The sequence below is a fragment of the Balaenoptera ricei genome, chromosome 3 (genome assembly GCF_028023285.1).
Source record: "Balaenoptera ricei isolate mBalRic1 chromosome 3, mBalRic1.hap2, whole genome shotgun sequence".
In the NCBI taxonomy this organism is placed as follows: domain Eukaryota; kingdom Metazoa; phylum Chordata; class Mammalia; order Artiodactyla; family Balaenopteridae; genus Balaenoptera; species Balaenoptera ricei.
Genome location: NC_082641.1, coordinates 180,449,098 through 180,470,571, shown reverse-complemented (window position 1 = coordinate 180,470,571; position 21,474 = coordinate 180,449,098). Strand labels below are relative to the sequence as shown.

At 63.4% G+C, this 21,474-nt stretch overlaps 1 protein-coding gene across 3 annotated transcripts; it reads right to left on the bottom strand.

Annotated features, from left to right (window-relative positions):
- Positions 1 to 189: 189 nt before the first annotated feature.
- On the bottom strand, positions 190 to 21,123 carry FZR1 (fizzy and cell division cycle 20 related 1). Of its 3 annotated transcripts, none has more exons than XM_059918824.1 (14): positions 20,957 to 21,122; positions 6,659 to 6,740; positions 5,394 to 5,519; positions 5,231 to 5,294; positions 5,023 to 5,150; positions 4,451 to 4,533; positions 3,862 to 4,045; positions 2,981 to 3,046; positions 2,410 to 2,512; positions 2,142 to 2,326; positions 1,752 to 1,985; positions 1,344 to 1,448; positions 750 to 851; positions 190 to 391 (listed from the first exon to the last, which is right to left on the bottom strand). In XM_059918824.1, the coding sequence occupies exons 2-14, from the start codon at positions 6,725 to 6,727 to the stop codon at positions 350 to 352; spliced, it is 1,491 nt and encodes a 496-aa protein (XP_059774807.1). In that variant the 5' UTR covers positions 6,728 to 6,740; positions 20,957 to 21,122; the 3' UTR covers positions 190 to 349. The 3 variants fall into 3 exon arrangements, with proteins under 3 accessions (XP_059774807.1, XP_059774808.1, XP_059774809.1); XM_059918825.1 differs by having other exon boundaries at positions 759 to 851; positions 20,957 to 21,121; XM_059918826.1 differs by lacking the exon at positions 5,394 to 5,519 and having other exon boundaries at positions 20,957 to 21,123.
- Positions 21,124 to 21,474: the final 351 nt, after the last annotated feature.

The following is a 21,474-nucleotide window of genomic DNA, read 5'->3' as shown; positions in this document are numbered from 1 at the left end:
TTCCGGGCAGAGCACGAAGCCCCAGCGAGGCGGTGACGGACATGGACGGAAGCAGGCGACGTCCAGGAGGCGTCCATCCCGCTCCGAGCACAGCCGTCCGAGCCGGGGCCACCCAGGGTGGAGGGATCCGGAGGCCCCACTCCTGCTGGTGCCCGAGCCCGGCCCCGCCCCAAACACCGGCTGACAGGGTTCACAATCAGGCTTTAATAGAACCTTCAGGGTCTCTCCAGGCCCGGCTCCCGCCCCACCCTGGCTGCCTGTCTTCCTCTGGGGCCCGTGTTCGGGGGAGGGGAGGGTCCATGCACGCTGAGAGGTGGCGCTCTGCGACCAGGACGGCACGGCCACGGGTTTACCGGATCCTGGTGAAGAGGTTGAGGACGGACACGGATTCCTGCAGGGCACACAGGAGCGACGCTGAGCCCTTGGTCCGGTGACCTCCCGCAGGGGCCGGCTGCGGGGCTGGGCCGCTGGGCTGGGCGCCAGCTGCTGGGGCACCGGAAGGAAGTTCTGCCTGGAGGGACCCTGAGGCTCCGGGCCTGAGGAGGGGCCTGTGCGGGCACCTTGCGCGGCGAGTGCCCCAGGATGTGCAGGGACACCAGGTGATGCAGGAGGAGGAGAGGGGGTGTGGGGATCCCGGGGAGGGCACAGCTGACGGGGTGACGGGCTGGCTGAGCGGCGGGGACGGGGGAGGAGGCCCCAGGACAGGCTGAGGGCACACACGTGGGGGAACATCTGGCGCTGATACCGACCCACTTTACCTTTGTCGAACGGGTTTTGCTAAAGACATTCCAGAACCTCAGGGTTTCATCTCCAGCACCAGTGACTATGGCCTCTCCGTCAGGGGACATGGCCTGCGGGAGAAGACAGACCCCCGCTGTCCTTGTGGCCTACGGGCAAAGCCGTGAGATGCCACGCCCCACCACAACAAGGCACCCCCTTGTTGGCCAATGGCTTCCTGCCCCAGCAGGGGTCCCACTCTGTGCAATTGGGCAAAGGATTTGCTGGTTTAAGCACAAAACTTTTTTCTAGAAAAAACGAAAATATTGAAGAGTGAGTGGATCTGGGGAGGGGCTCTTTTCTCCAGACACGTGCAAATGGTTATTTGGTGAAACATCTAGAGATGATCTGAGCAGTTGGATGTGGGTTATTCGTGGCATCTTCTATTTTTATGTGGAAACAAATACCTGGAGGTTATAAAGGCGGGCAGAGCTGCCCCCGCTCACAGGGCAGGGGCGGGGCGTTGGGGAAACAGACTCAGAGCGATGGTGCTGCACCCTGCCGTTCAGCCCCAGAGCCCGAAGCTGGGCCAGATGGAGGAACCGGGCCCGGCTGGGGAGACTCACCAGGTAGAGGACCCGGTAGGAGTGCCCGGTCAGCTTGGCCACCTGTGTCAGGGATGGGTATTTCCAGACGAGGATCTGGTTCTGCGAGTAGCCGTGCGTGCTCACCTAGGGGACAGAGAGAACGCTGTCAGAGCCTGGGGCTCCCCTCCAGTGACCCCAGGGCGCAGACTGCCCCCCACCCCGACACACCCACCGAGGCACAAGGACACCAAGGCCCGCCCGCAGGGTGCAGAGACCACAGGTGTCAGCCCTCAGCCCCACACCCTGGTCGATGACTGGCTCCAGACAGAGAAACACACTGCACATGAGAGCCCTCGGGCCTCTCCTGCGGTCACTGGGCACACGCACCAGGTCAGCTTCTGCCAGACCTGGACGGCCGGGGCCTGGCCTCCTGCGCCCCGCACTCACCAGCTCATTGGCGTGCTTGGACCAGGCGAGGTTGCACACCTGGGAGCCGGTGTCGATGCACTGCAGCGGCTGCCCCGTGAGCGTGTTCCAGAAGCGGATGCAGCGGTCGGCTGTGCCGCCGCCGGATGCCAGCAGCCCGTGCTGGTGCGGGGACCAGGCGATGGCCTTCACGGCCGCCAGGTGCTCTGTGTACTGCTGCACGGGGCTCAGGCTTGAGTGGTTCCAGACCAGCAGCTGCGGGGATGGGGCCGTGAGGCCCAGGCAGCTCGTCCCCCAAGGGAAGGCAGGGCCCATCCTGGCCTCCCTCGGGGTGCACCCCTGTCACCCATCACCCCTGCTCCACGGCAGGGGGGCCGGCGGGGAGGGAGGGAGGGCAGGGGCTGGGCCTACCTTGTTGTCGTTGCCCCCTGAGGCGAGCAGCTGGTGGTCCGTGGACCACTTGAGCCCACACACCTCCTGCCGGTGGCCCTGCAGCCGCCGCTCTGACTGCAAGGGCGGCGTGCGGATGTCCCTCTGCAGGATCATGCGGTCCCGGCTCCCGGATGAGAGCTGGTCGGCGTTCCAGGCCAGCGCCCCTGCGGCCGGGCAGAGGGTGGGATGACGACGCGACCCGGCCCCTCGGGACCCACCCATCCCCGGGCCCCGAGCGGCTCCTCACCAACGCGCGCTGTGTGGCCTTCCAGCATGGACAGCTTCTTCCCTGCGGCCGCATCCCAGATCTGCACGAAGCCCTTGTGTGTGCCGACGGCCACCAGGTTCCCCTAGGACGACGACGTGGGCGAGAGCGGGCATCAGGCCCCTGTGTGGGGACCCCTTGCTCGGGCGGCTGGGGAGCTCCCCTCACCTCCCCGCAGCAGAGCCTTGGGCCCACTTCTTTCAAGGTCTCTAACGCGCGCCCCTTCGGACACCCCTCCTAGGAACTTTCTGGGCAGATGGTAGTACAGAGAGCGGGACTGTTAAAATCCATGCAACGTGCCCCAAGATCCGCATGCTTCAACGTGTGGAGCGAGCCTGCCCCAGAGTCTCTGTCACTCCAATCATCTCTACCAGGCTGGGGACAGCTGGGGGCACAGGTGTCACTGGGGCTTGGACAAGTGACCACAAGGCCAGATTCTGGCTCCTCTGGGTCTCCAAGGCCCCCAACACTGCGGAGGGCCCCTCCAGTGAGGTCCGGTCGACCTTCCTTGGGCCAACCCTGCCCAGCGGGGTGATGGGGCTAGTGTACTGACCCTCTCAGACCAGCCCACGGAGGTCACCGAGTCCCCTTCCACGGAGAGGTCACAGAGCCGGGTCACCTGGCGGAAGGGGGAGCAGTTGGTGCCCACTGCTCCTTCAAGGCCCAGACTGTCCACTCATCCATCTGTTTGTTCACCCATTCATTCATTCATTCACACCTCAGGCCCGGGGGCACTAGCGTCAGTGCTGGGACCCAGCAGAAGGTGGCTGGGGGGCTCGGGAAGCCACAGGCCGGGAGGGGACACACCCAAGCACAGGGATGCTGACGGCACAGAGCCTGGAGGGATGCGGGCATCACGCCCGGGGGTGGGGGGGGAGTCCCTGCAGCGGGTGTCGGCCACAGGCTGCTGGGTCGGGGGTCGGGTATGTGTGTGTGTGTGTGTAAGTGCGGGTGCGCCGGCCTCCCTGTGCTGGCTTCGCTCGCCTTCTCTGAACCCACTTGCATCTGGTTTTGTCCCTCAAACACCCCACCTGCAGGGTCTTTGTGCCCTGCAGACCCTGAGCCCATGTGTGTCCAGCAGCCACTCCGAGACATTTACTGCTGGGCGGGGGACACTGCACTCAGTCGGGCCCAGACACCGCGCCTCTTCTGCTGGCACGGGCGGAGGCTGGAGCTCAGGCCGGGGAGCAAGGACTCCTGACTCTCGGAAGCCAGCCCAGGGCAGGGACGGGCGTGGGCCTCCGCTCACCCCTGCTGACCGACCCCAGGAGAGTCTGCACACTGAGGAGACAGACCTGGGAGGAGCGGGTGGCCGGGAGCTGCCCCAGGCTCTGGAGGCCCCCGGCAACACTCCCACCCTTCACACAGGCCCCGGCCCGGCTCGGCTGCCGCCCCGCAGCCCGCGTGCGTGCGCACAGGCTCAGCAGCGCCCACCTGGCTGGTGCAGGCGCTCCACAGGTACACGCAGGTCCCCAGCCCCACGCTGAGCACGTTGAGGGATGACCAGTCCACCAGGTTCAGGTAGAAGTCGTCCTGCAGCTCGGGCGCGTCTAGGACCTTGAAGGGGATCTTGGAGATCTTGCGGGTGGGTTTCCGTGGTGACCGCAGTAACTTCTGACTGCAGAGAGAGACCAAGGCAGAGATTTGGCAACAACTGCACAGAACTGCAGAGACGCCATCTCCTCCCGGTGGCGCTGGGAGGCTGCGTCATTTCCCGCTTGTCCCGACTCTGTCACTGTGTGATCCCAAACCCGTGGGTGACCCCACGGCCACCGACCCCTCCACCACTGGATGTTCAGCCGCTCTGAGCTCCGACAGCCCCACCTTCCCCTCTGCCCAGCACCTCCTGCAGGACCCCTCCTGGGCTCCCAGCACCTGGTCTGGGCCTGCAGCAAGTCCCCAGTGAGGGGGGTCCTCTGGGCCACCCCGTACCCCGTACACAGCTCTAGAACTGATGGCAGCTCCCGGGCCCTGCCCGGCTGCCCCCCAGCCCCACCCCTGGCCAGTGCAGGTCTGGACTCACCTCTTGTTGCTGACGGGGGACAGGGAGTAGGGAGACACGTCATTGCCATCGTCGGGGCTGGAGCGCTTGGCGCTGAGGGAATACTGGGGGCAGGGGACACCCACTGAGTGGATGCTGGTGGCGTGTGCCCGAGTCCAGGGGCGCCGAAACTGGGAGGGGCTCTGACTAGAGATGCGCGTCCCGGGCAAACCAAGCCTCGCACCCAAGGCGTCCTCCTGCAGGGCTGCTGGCATCAGCCTGTCTCTCCAGCCCCCGTGCAGCCACCAGCCCCTCAGCCCAGAGTCTCCTGAGGGACCCAAGCCAGGCCTTCTGGCGCTGCCCCGGGGCCCAAACGGGGAGGTGGGCTGCGGGGCGGCTCAGGCTGAGCCCCCGCCCCTCCGCCCTGCAGGCGGCACCGGTCCCAGGTCCCTCCAACCCACAGGCCGCGCAGGAGGGCGACAGGCCTGGTGCGAGGCACGGGGTTAAGCGGTCCCCCGTGCCTCTGGGATTCCAGCCCCCCGGGCAGTGCTGAGATGGGAGGAGACGCCCGCGGAGGCTGAGACCGGAGGCCGGGGGCAGCCAGCGGGGCTCACCGTGAAGAGGCCCTTCCTCTCAGGCGTGGAGGGCTGCAGCCTGCGGTCCTCCGTCTGTGGGTCCTGCACCTTCTCGATGCCGGCACCGAGCAGTTCGTTCTTCAGCAGAGCCGAGTAGGCCAGGCCGTCTGTGGGCACCAAGCTCCGTGAGACCGGGCTGGGGGGGTGGGGCGGAGGGGGCAGGGGGCGGGGGGGCCTGAGTCCCGACCTTTGCCGTTGTCCGAGGTGGCGTCCTTGGCTTTCCGGTTTTGGCTGGGAGATTTCTCATTTTCCTGTGGGACAGGGAGGGGAAGGAGGTAGGGCTGAGTGGGAAGGGACCCGCCCGTGCCCCAAGGCTGCGCCGTCAGGGTCCCTCTCCCGAGCCCCCTCACGTTGATCCTGTGGAAATTCACGCTCCAGTTGGCGCCGGCTCTGGAGGGGATGAAGCGGTCCCCGTGCTTGCTGGGGGAGGACACGGGGGAGTTGGCGGGTGTCAGGGTTCGCCGCATCTCTGCAACCTGGAAAGACGGCAGGGCGGGCTGGGTGCCTCAGAGCCCCCAGAGCGCCTCAAGGCCAGCCTCTCCTCCCCGACTGAGGCCCCGCCCACTGTGCCTCCTCGCCCTTGGCCTCTGGCCACTGAACGAGGGTTTGATCTTGGTAGTGACCCACGTGCTGGAACCTGCTAGAGGCACCACGTCTGGAGCTCAGTTCATCCGTCCGGCTCTGTGGGTGGGAAGAGGCCGGGGAGCGAAAGCCCGACCATGGATACCGCCAGGTGCTGAGATCCGTTTCTCAGCAGTCACCAAAGGACGGGAACGTTGACAGCACAGAACAAAGAGCATCTGTCCCCCGACACTGAGAGCCTGTCGTCCTGCCAGCCCCATTCCCCGCACACAAGGCTATTCCCCCATCAGACCACGACCCAACCCCAGAACCAGGCAGTGGGAATGTCCCAGGAATGTCCCTCTTTCTACAAGGGATCTGCTGTAGGTTGAACTGTGTCCCCCAAAAGGATATGCTGAAGTCCCGAACCCTGATACTTGCGATGTGACCTTAATTAGAAATAGGGGTTTTGCACGTATCATCAAGTTGAGACGAGGTCATATTGGAGCAGGGTGGCCCTAAATCTAAGGCCTGGTGTTCTCAGAAGAGACAGAGACACCGGTACACAGAGGAAGGGGGGACGTGAAGATGAGGCAGAGACTGGAGAGTGGGTCTGTAAGCCTCGGACTGCCGGCAACACCAGAATCTGGAAGAGGCAGGAAGGACCCCGCCCTGGACGGCCCAGCGCGGAGCTGAGAGCGCTGAGAACCAGCAGGCGCAGCCTGCAACGTGTCGGGAGCCCAGGACAGAGAAACACAACACGGCGGAGGGGGTGGCGATGCAGTAAAGAGCAAAACAGGGCCCTCCCGTGCCACCATCGCTCCTCTGCCCCGGCTGCCCACGAGGATGAGGGGTCTGTGGCCCCGGCAGTGGAGGGCAGCGCGGGAGGTGCTGGGGGATCTCACACCTGGCGCGGCTGTGCCGCCGCGGGGGAGGACGTGTCTGTCACCCGTCGGCACCTCTGTTCTCCGAGGGCCAAAGCCCAGCAGCTGCCTGCCCCCCCCCGCGCCCCCCAAGTCTCCCCGGCGCTGGCGGGGCAGCCCTGGGCACTCACGCACGGCATCGTATTCTCGTTCTGGATGACGATCTGCCGGAGCAGGCGCCGCTCGTAGTCCTGGTCCATGGCGGCCGTCAGCCTGGGTGGGGAGGGCGCGACAGGTCAGTGCCGGCGTGCAGCGGTCCCCACCGCCGCCTGGCGAGCACAGGGCACTCCTCGGGGACAGCCGAGTCCCCTGCCAGGTGGGGGCCCTTCCCTCCCAGGAGCCCAGCGGGATGTGACGGGGACAAATGGGGCTCCTCTCTGGTTGTTCTGCAGGAACCTTCCACGGGGCCCGCACGCCTTTGTCCTGGTTCTGGCCGGTCGCCCACTTACCGCAGGCCCCCCTATCCCACACAGGCACCCATCTCGTTGCCTTCCTGCTTCAGACGCTCTAGGCCGTGAGCCGCCCCCGGGACCTCATCCTTGCCCCTTAGCTCCTCAGGCCCCGTGAGGGAGGCGGGGCGGCCCATCAGTCGCCTGCCTGTCCCTTCGCGGGGGTCCGCGGACACGCCCCCGCCCAGCTCCCACCAGCTCCCCGATCGCCTGGGGAGGCCTCTGAGGAAGAGGAGCGCGAGTGCCGCAGCGAGGGTATGCCGAGGGGCATTCCAGAGAGGGAAGAGCAGGCCTGAGGCCGGAGGGCTGTGCGCCTGCCAGGACAGGGCGGAGGCCAGCGGACGCCTCAGAGGGCAGGGTACCCTTCCCAGGGGACGGCAGGCCAGAGTCCAGGGATGCCTGAGGCTCCGGGGGGGGGGGCGGCGCCGAGGGGGCCCCCCGAGCACAGCCTCCCACCCCGCGCCTGCTCTGCCCCCACCCCCGCGGCCTCGCGCCATCACGGTCACCCTACGCTTCCGGCTGCAGCCCGAGGGCTGGACGGGGCAGTGCTGGCTAGTTCCGGCCCCCGAGCCTCCAGGCCGGCGCCGCTCTGACAACAGACCAAGTATCAAGCATTTGAAAAGTGAAGGCTGGCCAGAAATTAAGTTTACGAATACAAATTCCTAGGTGTAGTACCCTGGGGAAGTCCACACTTGCCTTTAAAAAAAATTATGGTAAAATACACGTAACATAAAATTCACCATCTCTACCATTTTTAGGTGCACAGTTCAGCGGCATTCAGTCCATTCACGTTGTCGGGCAACCAGCCCCACCATCCACCTCTAGAACTTCCTCGTCTTCCCAAACCGAAACCCTGTCCCCATGAAACATTCCCTCCCCATCCCCTTGCCCCTGTTAGCTCCTCAAGAAATCAAATACACACAGCCACGTGACCCAGCAACTCCACTTTGAGATACACAGCCCGGAGAAAGGAAACAGACCCACACAGAAGCTAATGTTCAAATGCTCTTACCAGTACTATTTACAAAAGCTAAGAAGAGAAACAACCCAAGTGTCACCCACAGTGAATGGATAGACAAGGCATGCTCCATCCCCACCCTGGAATATTCCTCAGCCTTAAAAAGAAAGGAGATTCTGACACCTGCTACACCATGGATGAACCTTGAGGACATGATGCTCAGTGAAATAAGCCAGACACAAAAGGCCACATACTGTGTGATTCCACTCATGAGAGGTCCCAGAACTGTCAAGTCCGTACAGACAGAAAGTAAACCAGGGCTTCCCTGGTGGCGCAGTGGTTGAGAGTCTGCCTGCCAATGCAGGGGACACGGGTTCGAGCCCTGGTCTGGGAAGATCCCACATGCCACGGAGCAACTGGGCCCGTGAGCCACAACTACTGAGCCTGCGTGTCTGGAGCCTGTGCTCCACAACAAGAGAGGCCGCGATGGTGAGAGGCCCGCGCACCGCGATGAAGAGTGGACATGCTCGCCGCAACTAGAGAAAGCCCTCGCACAGAAACGAAGACCCAACACAACCAAAAATAAATAAATTAAAAAAAAAAAAAAAAAAGAAAGTAAACCAGAGAGAACGTTTGCCCTTAAAAAAAAAAAAAAGACACCTGAGGAAAGTCCAGCGCTCGCGTCTCTCTGTGTGACCAGGAGACTATGAGACACTCAGGCCGATCTGCTGAAGTGCTACTTTCATGCCCCCAAATGGCCTCTCCGAGCTCCTGGGCCTAACCCTGGGCTGAAGCACCGGCATGAGCCGGTCAGGTCCTTGTCCCTCGCCGGGATTATGTGATGCACAGGGCTGCCTTGGTGTGGCTTCGGCCCAAAGCCAGATGCTCGGCCGAAGCGGAGCCAGTCGGGTTAGAGCCCACGGGACAGTAACGCAGCCACTGGTCGCCTCAGCGTGCCTATCTTACGCCGTGTTCCCTCCACGTGGCCCCGTGAACTGGATGCCTGCACCCCTTGCAAAGATGAGGCTGTCGAAGCTGGGCAAGGGGTCAGGTGGGGGAAGAGACAGGGCTCCTGCCTGGACGCCCACCCGCCCCCGTGCCCATGGCCCTCCCTCCACTCAGCCTGGGGCCCTTCTGAGCCCGTGCTGGCCCAGAGCCACCCATGCCCTGTCATCGACAGATAGCGGGCTTCCTGCTTCAGTGAGAAGCAGGGTTGCAACACCTCCGCCCCCCGCCTCATTTCAGGTAAACCTTTGGGAGCAGGCACCCCCTTGTTGGCCAACGGCTTCCTGCCCCAGCAGGCGTCCCTAGACACATTTTGTCCATTCTGGCCCCAGAACATAGTCTCTGAAATGACAGACGGCTGTCTCCATCTCTGGCCTTGCCCTCCCCCTCCCCACGCGCCCACCCAGAACCCCCCGCAAGCCCTCACCACACCCGACGGCTCCTGGGCAGCAGGGCCATAGCGGGACACAAAGGCGCCCATCTGAGCATCTGGCCTGGGGGGAGACACCCATTCAGGGGACCGTTTCCCAAGGGTGGACCCGGCCGTCTCGCTAACCACAGTGCCAGGCCAAGTGCAAGCCAGAACCAAGCCCCAGCAGGACCGGCGTCTACGGCGACTGAGGGGCCCGTGAACGGGCTTCGAGTGGGGCCGGACACCAGAAGAGCCGTCACGGCCCTGTTCTAGCGGCTCCAGAGTTGGGCCAGTTGGCTGTCCCTGCTCTGCAGACACGGAAATGAGGCTCAGAGAGCCTGGCTAACTTCCTGGCCCGACGTGTGTGGTCAACCGCGGCGGCCCTGACCAGGGCCTCGTGTGCCGCCTGCCGGGCAGTGAGCCCTCGGGAGAGCAGGTGCAGGCGCACTCGGCCGTGCGCTCGGCGGCACCACCTCCAGGGCCCCCACTGCTGGGCTACAGCTCGGGGCCGGCGGGGCCCAGGGGAACGAGGGGCCTCATCATCAGCCCTCTAAGCCTCTCGGTCCACATGAGCTCATTTCCGACGGAAACCACGGCCCCTCCGTTCACAGACCAAAGCCACCGTGCCAATGCCCCCAGCGGCTCCCTGCGTGGTCAGACGGCAGGGCCCAGACAACAGCTTGGACGCCGCCCGCACGCCAGAACCTAAGCAGAGCGCAAAGCACCGCGGTCATCTCGGAGCACACGCAGCGGGAGACTGGTTTCCTGGGATGCGCAAAGAAGCTGCTCCTAAGACGCCAAGTGGCCTTGCGCCGGGGGTGCGCTGAATCCGAGTCCAGCGAGTACGCCCAGAGTGGCGCGCCCCACCCCATCTGCCGGCGACATCCCAACGGGACACTCTGCAGAAGCCCGTGCAGCTGGCGGACGTCTCACTGCTGACAGATGTGTGTGTTGAGGGTCAGAGAGGTTCCTAGTCCCCAACCTCTGGGTATGTTCCCTTATATAGCAGAACAGGCTTTGCAGATGGGGTTAAGGCCCCTGGGATGGGGATGTCCCGGGGGGCCCAGTGGAGGCGGAGGGTCAGAGGCAGAGAGAGACGGGAGATGCTGCACTGCTGGATACGATAGAGATACGAGGATAGAGGACGGGGCCGCGAGCCAGGGAGGCGGCGCCTCTAGAAGCTAGAAAAGGCGGGAACCGCTGCTCCCCTGGAGCCTCCGGAAGGACTAGCACTGCCCACGCCTGGATTTTAGCCCCGTGAGGCCCGAGCCAGTCTCCTGACTTCCAGGACTGTGTGAATAAATTTCTGTTGTTTTAAGCCAGGGAGTTTGTAGTAATTTGTTACAACAACTGCAGGACACGCACACACTAGGGGCAGGCGGAGGAAGGTAGAGCACCGAGACCACCTTTGCTGATCTTTAGGGGGAGGTGGCTGCCGAGAGGGTGTCCTCAACGGGGGCCCTCAGAGGCCTGCTCTCTGCCCCAGCCCGTGCGGCTCACGCGTCTGTCGGAGAGTCTTCATTCACCCCACCAATCCCATGTTTTCTGAGCACCCCCAGGCCTGGGGCAGGTGCTGGGCTGGAGCAGGCAGCGAGGACACAGTCCCACCGTGCTGAGCTCCCTGCCTAGCGGGGCGGTGAGCCAGAGACAAGTCACCAGGGGAAGAGGAGCCATGCCGGTGGCAGCGCGCCCCAGCGGCCAGCTGTCTACGGAGGGGCAAGGCGGACGCGAGGTCCAGATTGGGCAGTGGGTGAGTGTGTGGGGCCGTCAGATGCCAGCATCCAGCCCAGGATGGTGTCTCCGAGACCCGACCCCTCGCAGAGGGACTCGCGGAGGCACGGGTGCAGGGGCTCCAGGACTAACGCCTTCTCAAGCTCTGCCCTTGTAGATGCAGATGACGCGCCCCACCATGGACGCTGCCCTCTTCTCTAAAGTGACAAGCCGGCGCCCTCAGGGGCACCCGCCCCGCACACCCAGGCTGTCTCGGTGAGGAAGTAGACAGACGCCAAGGGCCTCAACCAAGATCTCTGGAGGAGAGCGGTAACTCGCAGCATTGGTCGGCCGCAGTCACACCCAAACCACATGATGCTGGCGACAAAACCGGGCTGAGCCCCCACTCCAGGCCATTCTCAGAGCCGAGGGCCTGCGCCTCCGCCAGGCTGCAAGCGGCCTATTCTAGAGAGTGGAGGTGGCATCCGAGAGAGTCCTCGGTCCCAGGACCTCGGGGACGCCCGCCCACCTCCTCTAAGACTGCTGCTTGCCGCACTGCAGAAGACCAGAAGAGCCCGAAGCCCTGAGAGAAAAGGCTGATAAATTCACGTGTGGAGAAATGAAAAGTGTCTGCAAGCAAACACACCACAAACACAGTTTTCTAAAAAAAGAACGACATAACAGGGAAAAGTACCTGCCACCCTCAGGACAGACCAAAGCGGCAGAGGATACAAACGGTTCCCGGAAAAAGAGGCTCGGCTGCACGCGCGGCCAGAGGGCTGCGAACCCAGCCCAGAGCCCGCTCCCCCCATCCCCGCGCAACTCCACGATCAGATGACGCACCCTCGCACCCACGCTTGGCAGGAGCCGGAATTTGGCAACTGCTTTCAGAATCTAAAAACGCACATCCTCTCTGACTTCTAAGAATTTACCCTTAGAAACTCTGGCGCGTGTGGGCAAAACCCTGTGTACGGACACTTCTCCGCAGGCTGCTTAGGAAAGCAGGGGACGAGAGACGTCTACAGACCAGACGTCTACCTGCAGGGTGTGGCCCATCTCCCCACAGGAGGCACTGCAGTAAAAGGGGGGCGGGTCTCTGGGACCCAGTGCACGTGACAACATGCTGTGTAGAACAAGCCATTTCTGGAAGGTTTGGGAAGGTCGGCTGGGGAAGAGGAACTAGAGGACGGGGTCAGGAGAGGAAGGAAGCCCTGGTCCCCCTGTCTTGTCACTCTGTGCTTCTTGGATTCTGCATCATGGGAACTTGCCGGCCATTCAAAGAAACGAGCAGCCGGGGAGAGCGGGGACCATGCATGCCCCGGCTCGAGACCAGAAGAGTTTGGGCAGCAGGGGCATGGCTGGCTGTGCAGGGGAACGCTCTGCCACCTTTGCTGTGTATCTGCAAAGTTTCCTAGTAAAAGGCAGAGACAGAGTAGTGACTTTTCTGTTGAAAAGAAGTTCCGAGCACAGAGGATCTGCAAGGCGGCTGAGAAAGGCTCCCCCAGGCTGCAGGGGGTTTAGAGCTGCCTCGGGAGACAGAGCGGGGTTAGGAAGCTGCCTCGGGAGACAGAGCGGGGTTAGGAAGCGACGAGAGCCTGCTCAGAGGGGCCAGAACCCTGGCCCTAGAGACGCTCTGCCCAGGAGCCGGCACCTGCAGGCTGGTGTCCGTGGTCTGTGAGGTGGGCTGGGGTCCTCAGTCGCTGGCTGCCAGTGCCCCCTCTGCAGGGCACTGTCACTGGGAGGCTCGCCCACCCGCCAAGCCAGCCCTGAAGGTGCGTCTCCTCTTTACCCCTCGTGGCCCCCAGAATGAAGAGCCAGGCGGCCCACACCTTCTCTCATTGCTTCAGACTAGCCTTCAGTCTCCGAGCCTCAGCCTAGTCCTCTGGGAAATGGGCATGATCCTGGTCACTTGAAGGGACAGGATGAGGTCCCTACAAGGCTAGGAGTAGGGCCTGCACGTGTCACAGACCGCCTGACCCCTCAGGGCTGCCCTCCTGTGCGCTCCCCACGTTCAACCCCGGCCCCGGTCCTCTCCGAGAGTGAGGCTGACTCATGCTGGATGAAGAGGTCCCAGTGACAGAGCAGGGCCCTTGCTTTCAAGCCAGCTGCTCAACAGCTGGCTGCCCCTCCTGAGGAGGCCTTGCCTGCGGCTCCTCGATACCCCTGACCTTGCTCGGCCCTACAGCGTGCCAGGGTTCCAGGCACCAGGTACTCAGCAGGATGGTTCACTGTCAGTACAACCCAGGGGTCCTCACCAGGGTGGTTCTGCCCCCAGGGGACACTGGGCCAGGTCTGTGGTTGTCATGACTGTGGGTGCCCGGGACGCTGCTCTACATCCCAGCGCCTGGGATGCGCCCCACCCCCGCCCCCGGAGAACGACCCGACCCCCGTGTCCGCAGTGCTGGGGGGAGGGCCCTGTAGGGCCAGGCCAGGGAGGCTCCCTGGTGAGTGAGATGATGGGGCACGGGCTGGCCCTGGGGTTAGCAAGGACCAAGGGGCCTGAAGATAAGCCAGTGCCCCAGCCCTGTGAGCCCTCCTTCCCGCTGGAGCCAGAGGCGGCTGGGGTCCCACGTGAGAAACAATACCAAGAGCAAGCTTTCACCTCAAGTCACTAACAGCCCCCAGGTGCGGGCAGGAGCCGGCCCTCCCTCCCCCAGCCCACAGGGGAGGAAAGGTCAGACAGGGGCGTGTGGGGCAGGACCCATGACAGCGCAGCCCCTCTGACTGTCACTGTCAAGGCCTCCCCGGGGGGCGTGCGGTGCAGAGGGCAGCACGAGGGCAGCATCCTGGGCACACCCTCCACTAGGTCACGCCAGGCCCAGCCAGCACCTCAAACCGCAAGTCCCTCAAGGCCGTGCTTATCTTTAAAACCGGTCCTGCTGTTCTCCTGCTGTGAACCTCGGAGGCCAAGGAGATACCGTGTGACGTGGTTCGTGACTCAGTACTCGAGGCTGAGCACGGTCTGCGTGTGGCATGTGGCCGCCTGCCTGCCCGCCTGCCCGTGGCACTGCTAACATCTGGGCCGTCCTGGGCACTGCGGGGTGTGGAGCAGCCTCCCTGGCCCCCACCTGCTCGACGTCAGGGGAGACTCCCTCCGAGTTGTGTGGGTCACAGATGTCCCCATACGTAGCCCAGTGTCCCCTGGGGGGGGCGGGGTGCAGGATCACCCCGAGTGAGGGTAACTCTGGCCTCTGGGGGGGCTGGTCACACCAGCTCCCCACACGGGGCACAGGGAAGGGAGGGGAAGAAAGCATGCCAGCAGGAGCCTGGGGACACCGCCCTGCCAGGTCCAATGTGGGCACCGCGTCCCCGGCGAACGGGGCACTGCCCTGGCCCTGTGGGGAGACCGTCAGAACACAGGTGAGGACAGTGAGAGCAGTGACATGAAGGCCACCTGTGCCTCTCCAGCAGCCAGCACAGCGCCAGGCAGTCCAGGCGCTTGACTCAACTCGGTCCCCAGGTGCCATCCTATCTCCATTCCACAAAACCGGGGCTCGGGCGGCTGGGGGGCGGTCCAGCTCCATCCCGCCCGCCCCCACCTGCCCACGGCTGCTCGGGCTCCGCAGTGAGAGGCTCCCCAGGCCAGCACCAGCAGGCCAGCCGTCTAAAGCTCCAAGGCCCACTCAGGACGGGTCATCACGGCCACGTGCGCCTCGTCGCCGGCCTGCTCCAGCAGGAGCCATCCAATTAGGGATCACGGTGACAAACGGCTGGGGCTCCCTGAAAACCGTCATCTCGGGGCACAGACTTTCAACGGGCAACGGGCCCAACACCTCGGGGAAGCGCCCTCCTTCCCGGAAGCGTGCAGGCGGAAGAACCTGGAGACCGGGGCTGGCTCTGGTGCCCGTCCCCGGCTTCCTGACTACCAGCACCCGAGAAAGGCGGGAGGCTGGTCGTCTTCTTCCAGCCGGTCTCTGAGGGGTTGGGGGAGAAGTCCCACAGGAGAGACCCAACCAGAAAATGGGGGTCGCCTACTCTTCCGCTCCAGTCAGAGTCTGGCTCTGCCTCTTCTTCCTGGGCCCAGGCAGGCAGGCCGGCCTGGCGGCCCCCTCCCCACACGATCGTCAACCAGTCCCAGCAGGGTGGATGAGAAAGGGCGGGCTGCAGACAGGGACAGACCTGCTCTGAGTCCTGGCTTCACCCCTCCCTGGCTGCACGGCTCTGGGCAAGCAACTTCCCCTCTCTGAACCTCAGTCTCTTCAGCTCAAAGATGGGGGTAATGGGATAACACCGCACATGTTGCGGTGACCTGGGCGCAGCTTCCGTGAAGCAGCAGGTAGAGGGCCTGACCCAAAGGAGACGCTAGGAAATGGGGGCTGGTCTCACGGGCTCAGTGACAGGCGCACAACAGATCCCAGACGCCCCTGCTTCCTGCTCCACCGCGCGGTGATGTGGGCTGTGCGGCACGGGAGGTATCCTGGTGGCCACAGCTGTGGGCCAGGTGACCAGGCAGGGCCCCATCTTCTCCCACGCTGCCCCCGAAGGTGAAAAGGACTGGTCTCCCCTTGGAGGAGGGAGGACCGTCCTGAGGACGTGGGAGGAGCAGGGTTGTGGGCTGTGGTTGTACAAGGCTAGGACCTGGGCTCCTGTGAAGGGAGTGGTCTCCCCCTGCAGGGGGAACACAACGATCTAGCGGCCCCTTATGTCTAAGGACAGCAAAGGACAAGGCTGGGAACGGCCAGAGTCAGAAAGGACCGTGCCCGGCACTGGACGGGGGACAGCGCACCTTCCCGAGTGGCCGAAGGGAATCACTAGGAGAGGGAGGCCTGGTGGCGGAGCCCTGAGGAGCATCTTCCTTTTGTTCGTTTGCTCATTCATTCATTCATTCAGCTGAGGCTACTGCCCTTCTGTGTGCAGGCAGGTGCAGGAGCTGCAAAGCAGGGAGCCAGAGTTACGTCCCACCCCCGGGCTCACAGCCTCAAGGAGAGGAGAATCCCGTCAACACCTCTTTTCTCCGTGACAACACCCCCAAGAGCACACTGCTGGCAGCAGGGCACCTCCACCCCATGTGAGATTGCTGCTCGAAACCTCAGAAATGATGCCTGAAGCGCAGTTTCTCATCCCCCCACCTGTCAGCACACGAAGCACCCACTCCCGTCTGACTTGGTGAAACGTTCAGACCGTAAGGGCGTCTGGGTCTGCAGCAACCCAGAGGATGCAAACCCCACGCAAAGGAAGAACAACTTGGGGGCCACACAACTGTGATTTATGTCGGAAGCCTGACTCTCAAGGCTGGTTGTCCCATCAGGACCCCAGAGCCCTTACACATCTCTGCGTCCGCTTCCACACCTGCAGGGACAGGGATCTCACCCCCTCACAGGCAGCCTTGAGCAACAGAAAGTGCTTCCTCAATCTGTCTCACCGCAGTTCCCACCCATGGGTCCTGGGGGGCGGTGGCAGAAGGAAAAGCCTAGTGTGTTTTGGGCAGCCCTGGCACTGCTGACACTCAGGCGGGGTCCTGCTCTGCGGCGGGCCGTCCTGGGCACTGTGGGGGGTTGAGCAGCTTCCCCGGCCCCGCCCCCTGGATGTCCCACCCCCAGGTTTGACAACCGCCTAAACCAGCGGAGACCCTCTGGTTGAGGGAACTCCTTAGGGGGACTAGTTGCTCCCCCCCCCCCCCCCGGTTTGAAAGAGTAGCACTGACCTCTCAGCTGCTCAGCCCTTCTGTAAGCGCAGAGAGACAGACAGACAGACATGCCCCCCCCCACCCTTCCACCCCTCCACCCAGCGGCCCCTCACTGTGGCCCCGGTGCAAGTACAGCCTGACCCCTTCCTGCAGTGGCTGTCATGCCTGGCAGGGATGACACCCTCCCTGATGGTCACAATGCAATGGTTCCTGGGCCCCTTCTGCTCTGGGGAAGGGCATGGGGGGTCTGGAAAGAATGGTTTGGGGAGGCTGGGGTGTAAGGAGCACACTGGGGGCAGGAAGAGGGAAAGGTGACAAGGCCAGAATGGCAGTCTCCTGGGCTGTGCCCTAGGGCGGCTGGTGGCAGGGAGGTGGGGAAGGGACGGGTGGAGGGGCTTGATGAGATGCAGGCCGCGTTTGCAGGCCGGCGGTGGTGCACTGGGCAGAGCGGCAGGGAGCAGGGAGACGGGGCCTGCTTTCCCAGGTGAGAACGCAGATGGTCCTGAAAAGATGGGGGAACGGAAAGGAGGGGCCCAGGTGAGGCTGGGGGAAGTAGGGGAGGGGGGACGGGCAGGTCTGTGGAAAGAGCAACCTTTTCTGGACGCACCGCAGGACACCCAGGAGAGGATCGACTGGCTGCTGGCCGCGTGGGCCTGCAGTCAGGAGCCAGCTCTGGGCATCAGCAGCAAATGAGGACCGGAAGCTAAGGGCGAGGGGCAGGCCACCAAGGAGCGCATGCAGAGGCATCTGAGTCCCGATTAAACAGGAGGGCCGCCCCACAAGAAACCGTGCCCGGCTGTTCCTAGCAGCTCTATTCGCAATACGCAGAAGGGGCCAACGGCCCAAGGGCCCCCCAACTGGTGGACAGACAAACACAATATGGCCCATCCATACGACGGAATACTATCCAGCCACAAAAAAGAGAGGACACGCTGCAACGTGAACAAACCTTAAAGATGTGATGCTCAGTGAGAAAAGCCAAATATGAAAGGCCACATACTGTGTGATTCCATTTATATGAAACGCCCAGAACAGGCAAAGCCAGACAGAGTGGTTAGTGGTTGCCAGGGGCTGGGAAGGGGATGGGGAGTGACTGCTGATGGAGACGCTCTAAACTAGATGGTGGCGATGGCTGCACAACCTTGTAAATACACTGAAAACCTCCCAACTGTACAATTTAAATGAGTGAAGTGTGGAATACAACAATTACATCTGAGGAAAGCTGTTACCAACAAAAATAAATAAGATGATAAAAGGAGGGCGAGTGAAGGACGAAGGGGGAGGCACAGGAAGTCAGGCGAGTGGGTTCCACGTTCTACTTTTTTTTACGACTCGCAGTAGTCAGATGACTAAAGGAAGCAAGGCCGGGAAGGTGCACAGCACGTTCTCTCCTTCCATTCACACCTGAGGACGCTGAGGCAGGAGACAGTAGTCACTCGCCAAGAACACAGGACATGGCGGTCAGGCGACCAACGTCCCGTCGAGACTGTCAGTGCCATGTTCGGGGGGCTCCGGTTGCGCGCCTGTCCCCTGACTTAAACACTCCCTGCCTGCACCGGGCAGGCTCCGAAGCGGCCAAAGCCTGGGGGAGGCCAGTGCGGGGTGGGCAGGGCCGTGATCAGTGGAGCCGACGAGCAAGAAGCCACTGGGGCCTGTGAGGGAGCAGAAGTCGGACCACAGGGAGCTCTTGGGGCGGAAGAGGGGGAGCCAAACACTCCCTTCCTGGCTCTGCAGGCCACCGGCTCCCGGTGCCAACCCCCAGGGCCGGCCAGGACCCCCGCACCCACTCAAGCCAGCATTCTACAGCCCCAGCCTCACCGGGCCGTGTGCAGGATCTGGGGATGGAGTCCCTGTACTCACAGGCCTCCTGGTCAGGACTCTAGTCCAAGGTCTCTCCCCCTCGGCACTGTGGACATTCAGGGCCAGATCATCCTCTGTGGGGGACCGTCCTGGGCGCTGCGGGGTGTGGAGCAGCACCCCTGGCCCCCACCCCCTCGATGTCAGGAGCAGCCCAATCATGACAACCACAGATGTCCCCAGACATCACCAGTGTCCCCAGTTGAGAGCCTCTGCTCTAGAAGAGAAGGATTACAAGAGTGCTGCAAGTTGGCTGCGTTCTTAAAGACCAAGTCCCTTGATGTTACCCGGAAGTCCCCAGGATCGACCCTCCAGACTGAATGACTTTGGATCCTCATCCGTCTCAGTAACACTGAGCGAAAGGTCCCACAACCAACCCCACTCTGGGCCTCCCCAAACTCAGAAGTCCTGGGTATACAAAACCTGCCCCAGTCAGAGGCCCCCAAAACTACGAATGGCAGGAGACAGAGGACCTGGTGTGAAAATCGATGCAGACCCGCTTCTGAAGACTCATCAGGCTCCGAGGTCCTCCTTGCCCAGCCCCAGACAGATAGCAACAGCCAGGGCACAGATTCTGAGATCGTCCTGGGAAATGGTCACGGTGGCACGCTGGCCAGCACAGTCACGTGAGACGCGGCCCCCAGCCACAGCAAAGCAACTGTCCTCTGAACCAAGAGCTGTCCAAGGACCGGAGCCCCGGCGTTTGGAGGCGGCGTAGCCTGCATCCTTAACACGACGCTCGTGGAGCAAATCCAACCTCACTCGCTATGCAAAGCCCCGCTGGGCAGGCAGCGCACCTGCTTCCACGCTCAGGTTCAGAAGGAAAGACGGCTCAGCGTGGCCGAAACAGAAGGGGCCCTCGACATCAACAGTCACGACGGCCCACGAGACACTCTGCCCACAAATGGGCCAGGGGGACAACGTGTACCCACTCTGAGGACTGCACACTGCCTCCTCCCACCCAGGATCTCATCAGCTTCCAAGAGTGCAAATCCCGTCCGTCCCCACCTCCAGGAGGGACCAACCAACCTTCTTCATTTCAAAGGCATTCCCACCTGGCCCCGATCTGGAAGGTGGATCTGGCAGGCGCTGGCTGCATGAGGTCTGGGTGGACGGTTTTTCTTTAGGTAAACTGTCCTTGTTCCAAGTATGCTAAGAAGTGGCGGGGACTGGGGTGCGGGGGGCGAGGAGAGTGGGCTGCAGCCTCACCAGCTAGAGGCATGAGGTCATCGCTTAGCGGACTGTGGGTGGGGGGATCTAGTTCCCAGTCTGAGAGGCACCTTGAACCAAGGGATGACTTGAGGGGAAAGAGAACAGGGAAAAACCAAACGGGTTTAGGCTGGACAGCTGCACAACAGTGGGACTCAGGCTTTGAATTGGGGGCAGGTCTGGACAGTGCAGGACCAATGGGAGGTGGGGGTCAGTTTTTAGCAGGGGAAAACGGCTGTGATGGCGTGACTGTGCCACACTTGCGGGATCCGGGGCGGCCGGGCTGGTGCTTGTTGGAAGACCCAGAATGGTCCCGGATTGGAGGGCAGTTGGGCACCACCAGGCGGTGTCACATTTTGGGGAGGTCAGTGGCGAGATGGGAGCGCTGGATTCTGGGTGGGTCATGCCCAGAATGGGTCAAGCCGTAAGGGTGCGGGGAGCAGAAACCAGACGGGCTGGGAGCCAGTGGGGCACTTATGTATTCAAAACTCGTCGCCTAACTGCTTCCGTGTGCCAGGAGCAGAGAGGGGCGCGGTGAGCACAATGGGGAGCCCATTCGGGCAGGGTCTCCGCACCTCAGCCTGGTTGTTCCAGGGTCCACGAGCCTCAGATTGTATTTTATCCGGGCGGGGGGCGGGGGCTGGTCCGAGCCTGGGGGAGTTGTGACAGCTCGGGGCGGGGTTGGGGGGGGCAGTTTCAATTTGGGCAGGCCCCAGCTGGATGGTGTGAACTTGGGAGACCCGGGGTTGACAGGCCAATGATGAAGAGCACAAATTAGGGCGTGGGCCTGCCGTTCTGGGGGACGGAGTGGGGAGTCCCCCGGTTTGGGGCGGGGAGCGGTCAGAGCTCAACCTGCTAATTACAAAAGGATAGGGACGCTGACCGCGCGGGGAGGTGGCGGGCCGCAGGTGTCTCGGCTTGCGGAGGTCACGCAGGGCCTGCTCTAGGCGGAGGCTCGGACGTGGGGGTTAGGACGGGAGATGGGATGCTGAGGTCACCTGGGCCTAGCTCGGCTTGCGGGGCGGCGCGCCGGCGTCCGGCCGGCTCCCGAGGGGTGGGGGTGGGGCCTGAGCTTGGGGGCGGCGGGCCGGGCCGCCAGCTCGGTTTCGGGGGCCGGGCAGGCCCACGCCGCTGCCAAGCCCGCCCGACTCGGGGGTCGCGCTCGGGTCCAGGGGGCGGGTCCCCAGACCTCGGCCGCCTCACCTGGCTCGCTCCCGTCGCCCGCTGGCTCCGCCGGCCCCGCCTCTCCCGGCGCCACGCCGCGCCCGCCTCCGCTGAGCGCAGCTACGCCGCGTCCGGCCGCGGCAGCCGCTGACGGAATCCCGGGCTCCCCGCTCCTTAATATGGCGTCGGTCGCGGCTCCGCGCCCTCCGGCGCCCTCCTCCGGGCGCGCTCCCGCGGCCGGCCCCGCCCCCGCGCTGCGTGCCGCCACCCCGCCCCCGCGCGCCGGGGCCTCGGGTCCGCGTCCCGCCCCGCCCACTCCGCGCGGGTGTGCCTGCTCGCCGCGGGCATCTCGGGAGGACGTGACGTAGCCCGCGATTCGAATCAATACAGTAAGCGTGGCGCCACGGGTTGCCCAGGGCAACCGCGCGGGAACAGGATCCGCGGCCCGCGAAGGCGGCTACGTGGGAATCCGGGGGAGTGGCTCCTCTCAGTTTAGAGCGTTGTTCTTAACAGGGGACGGTCGCAGAAACAGGTACCCCTGGGCAGACCCACACCGC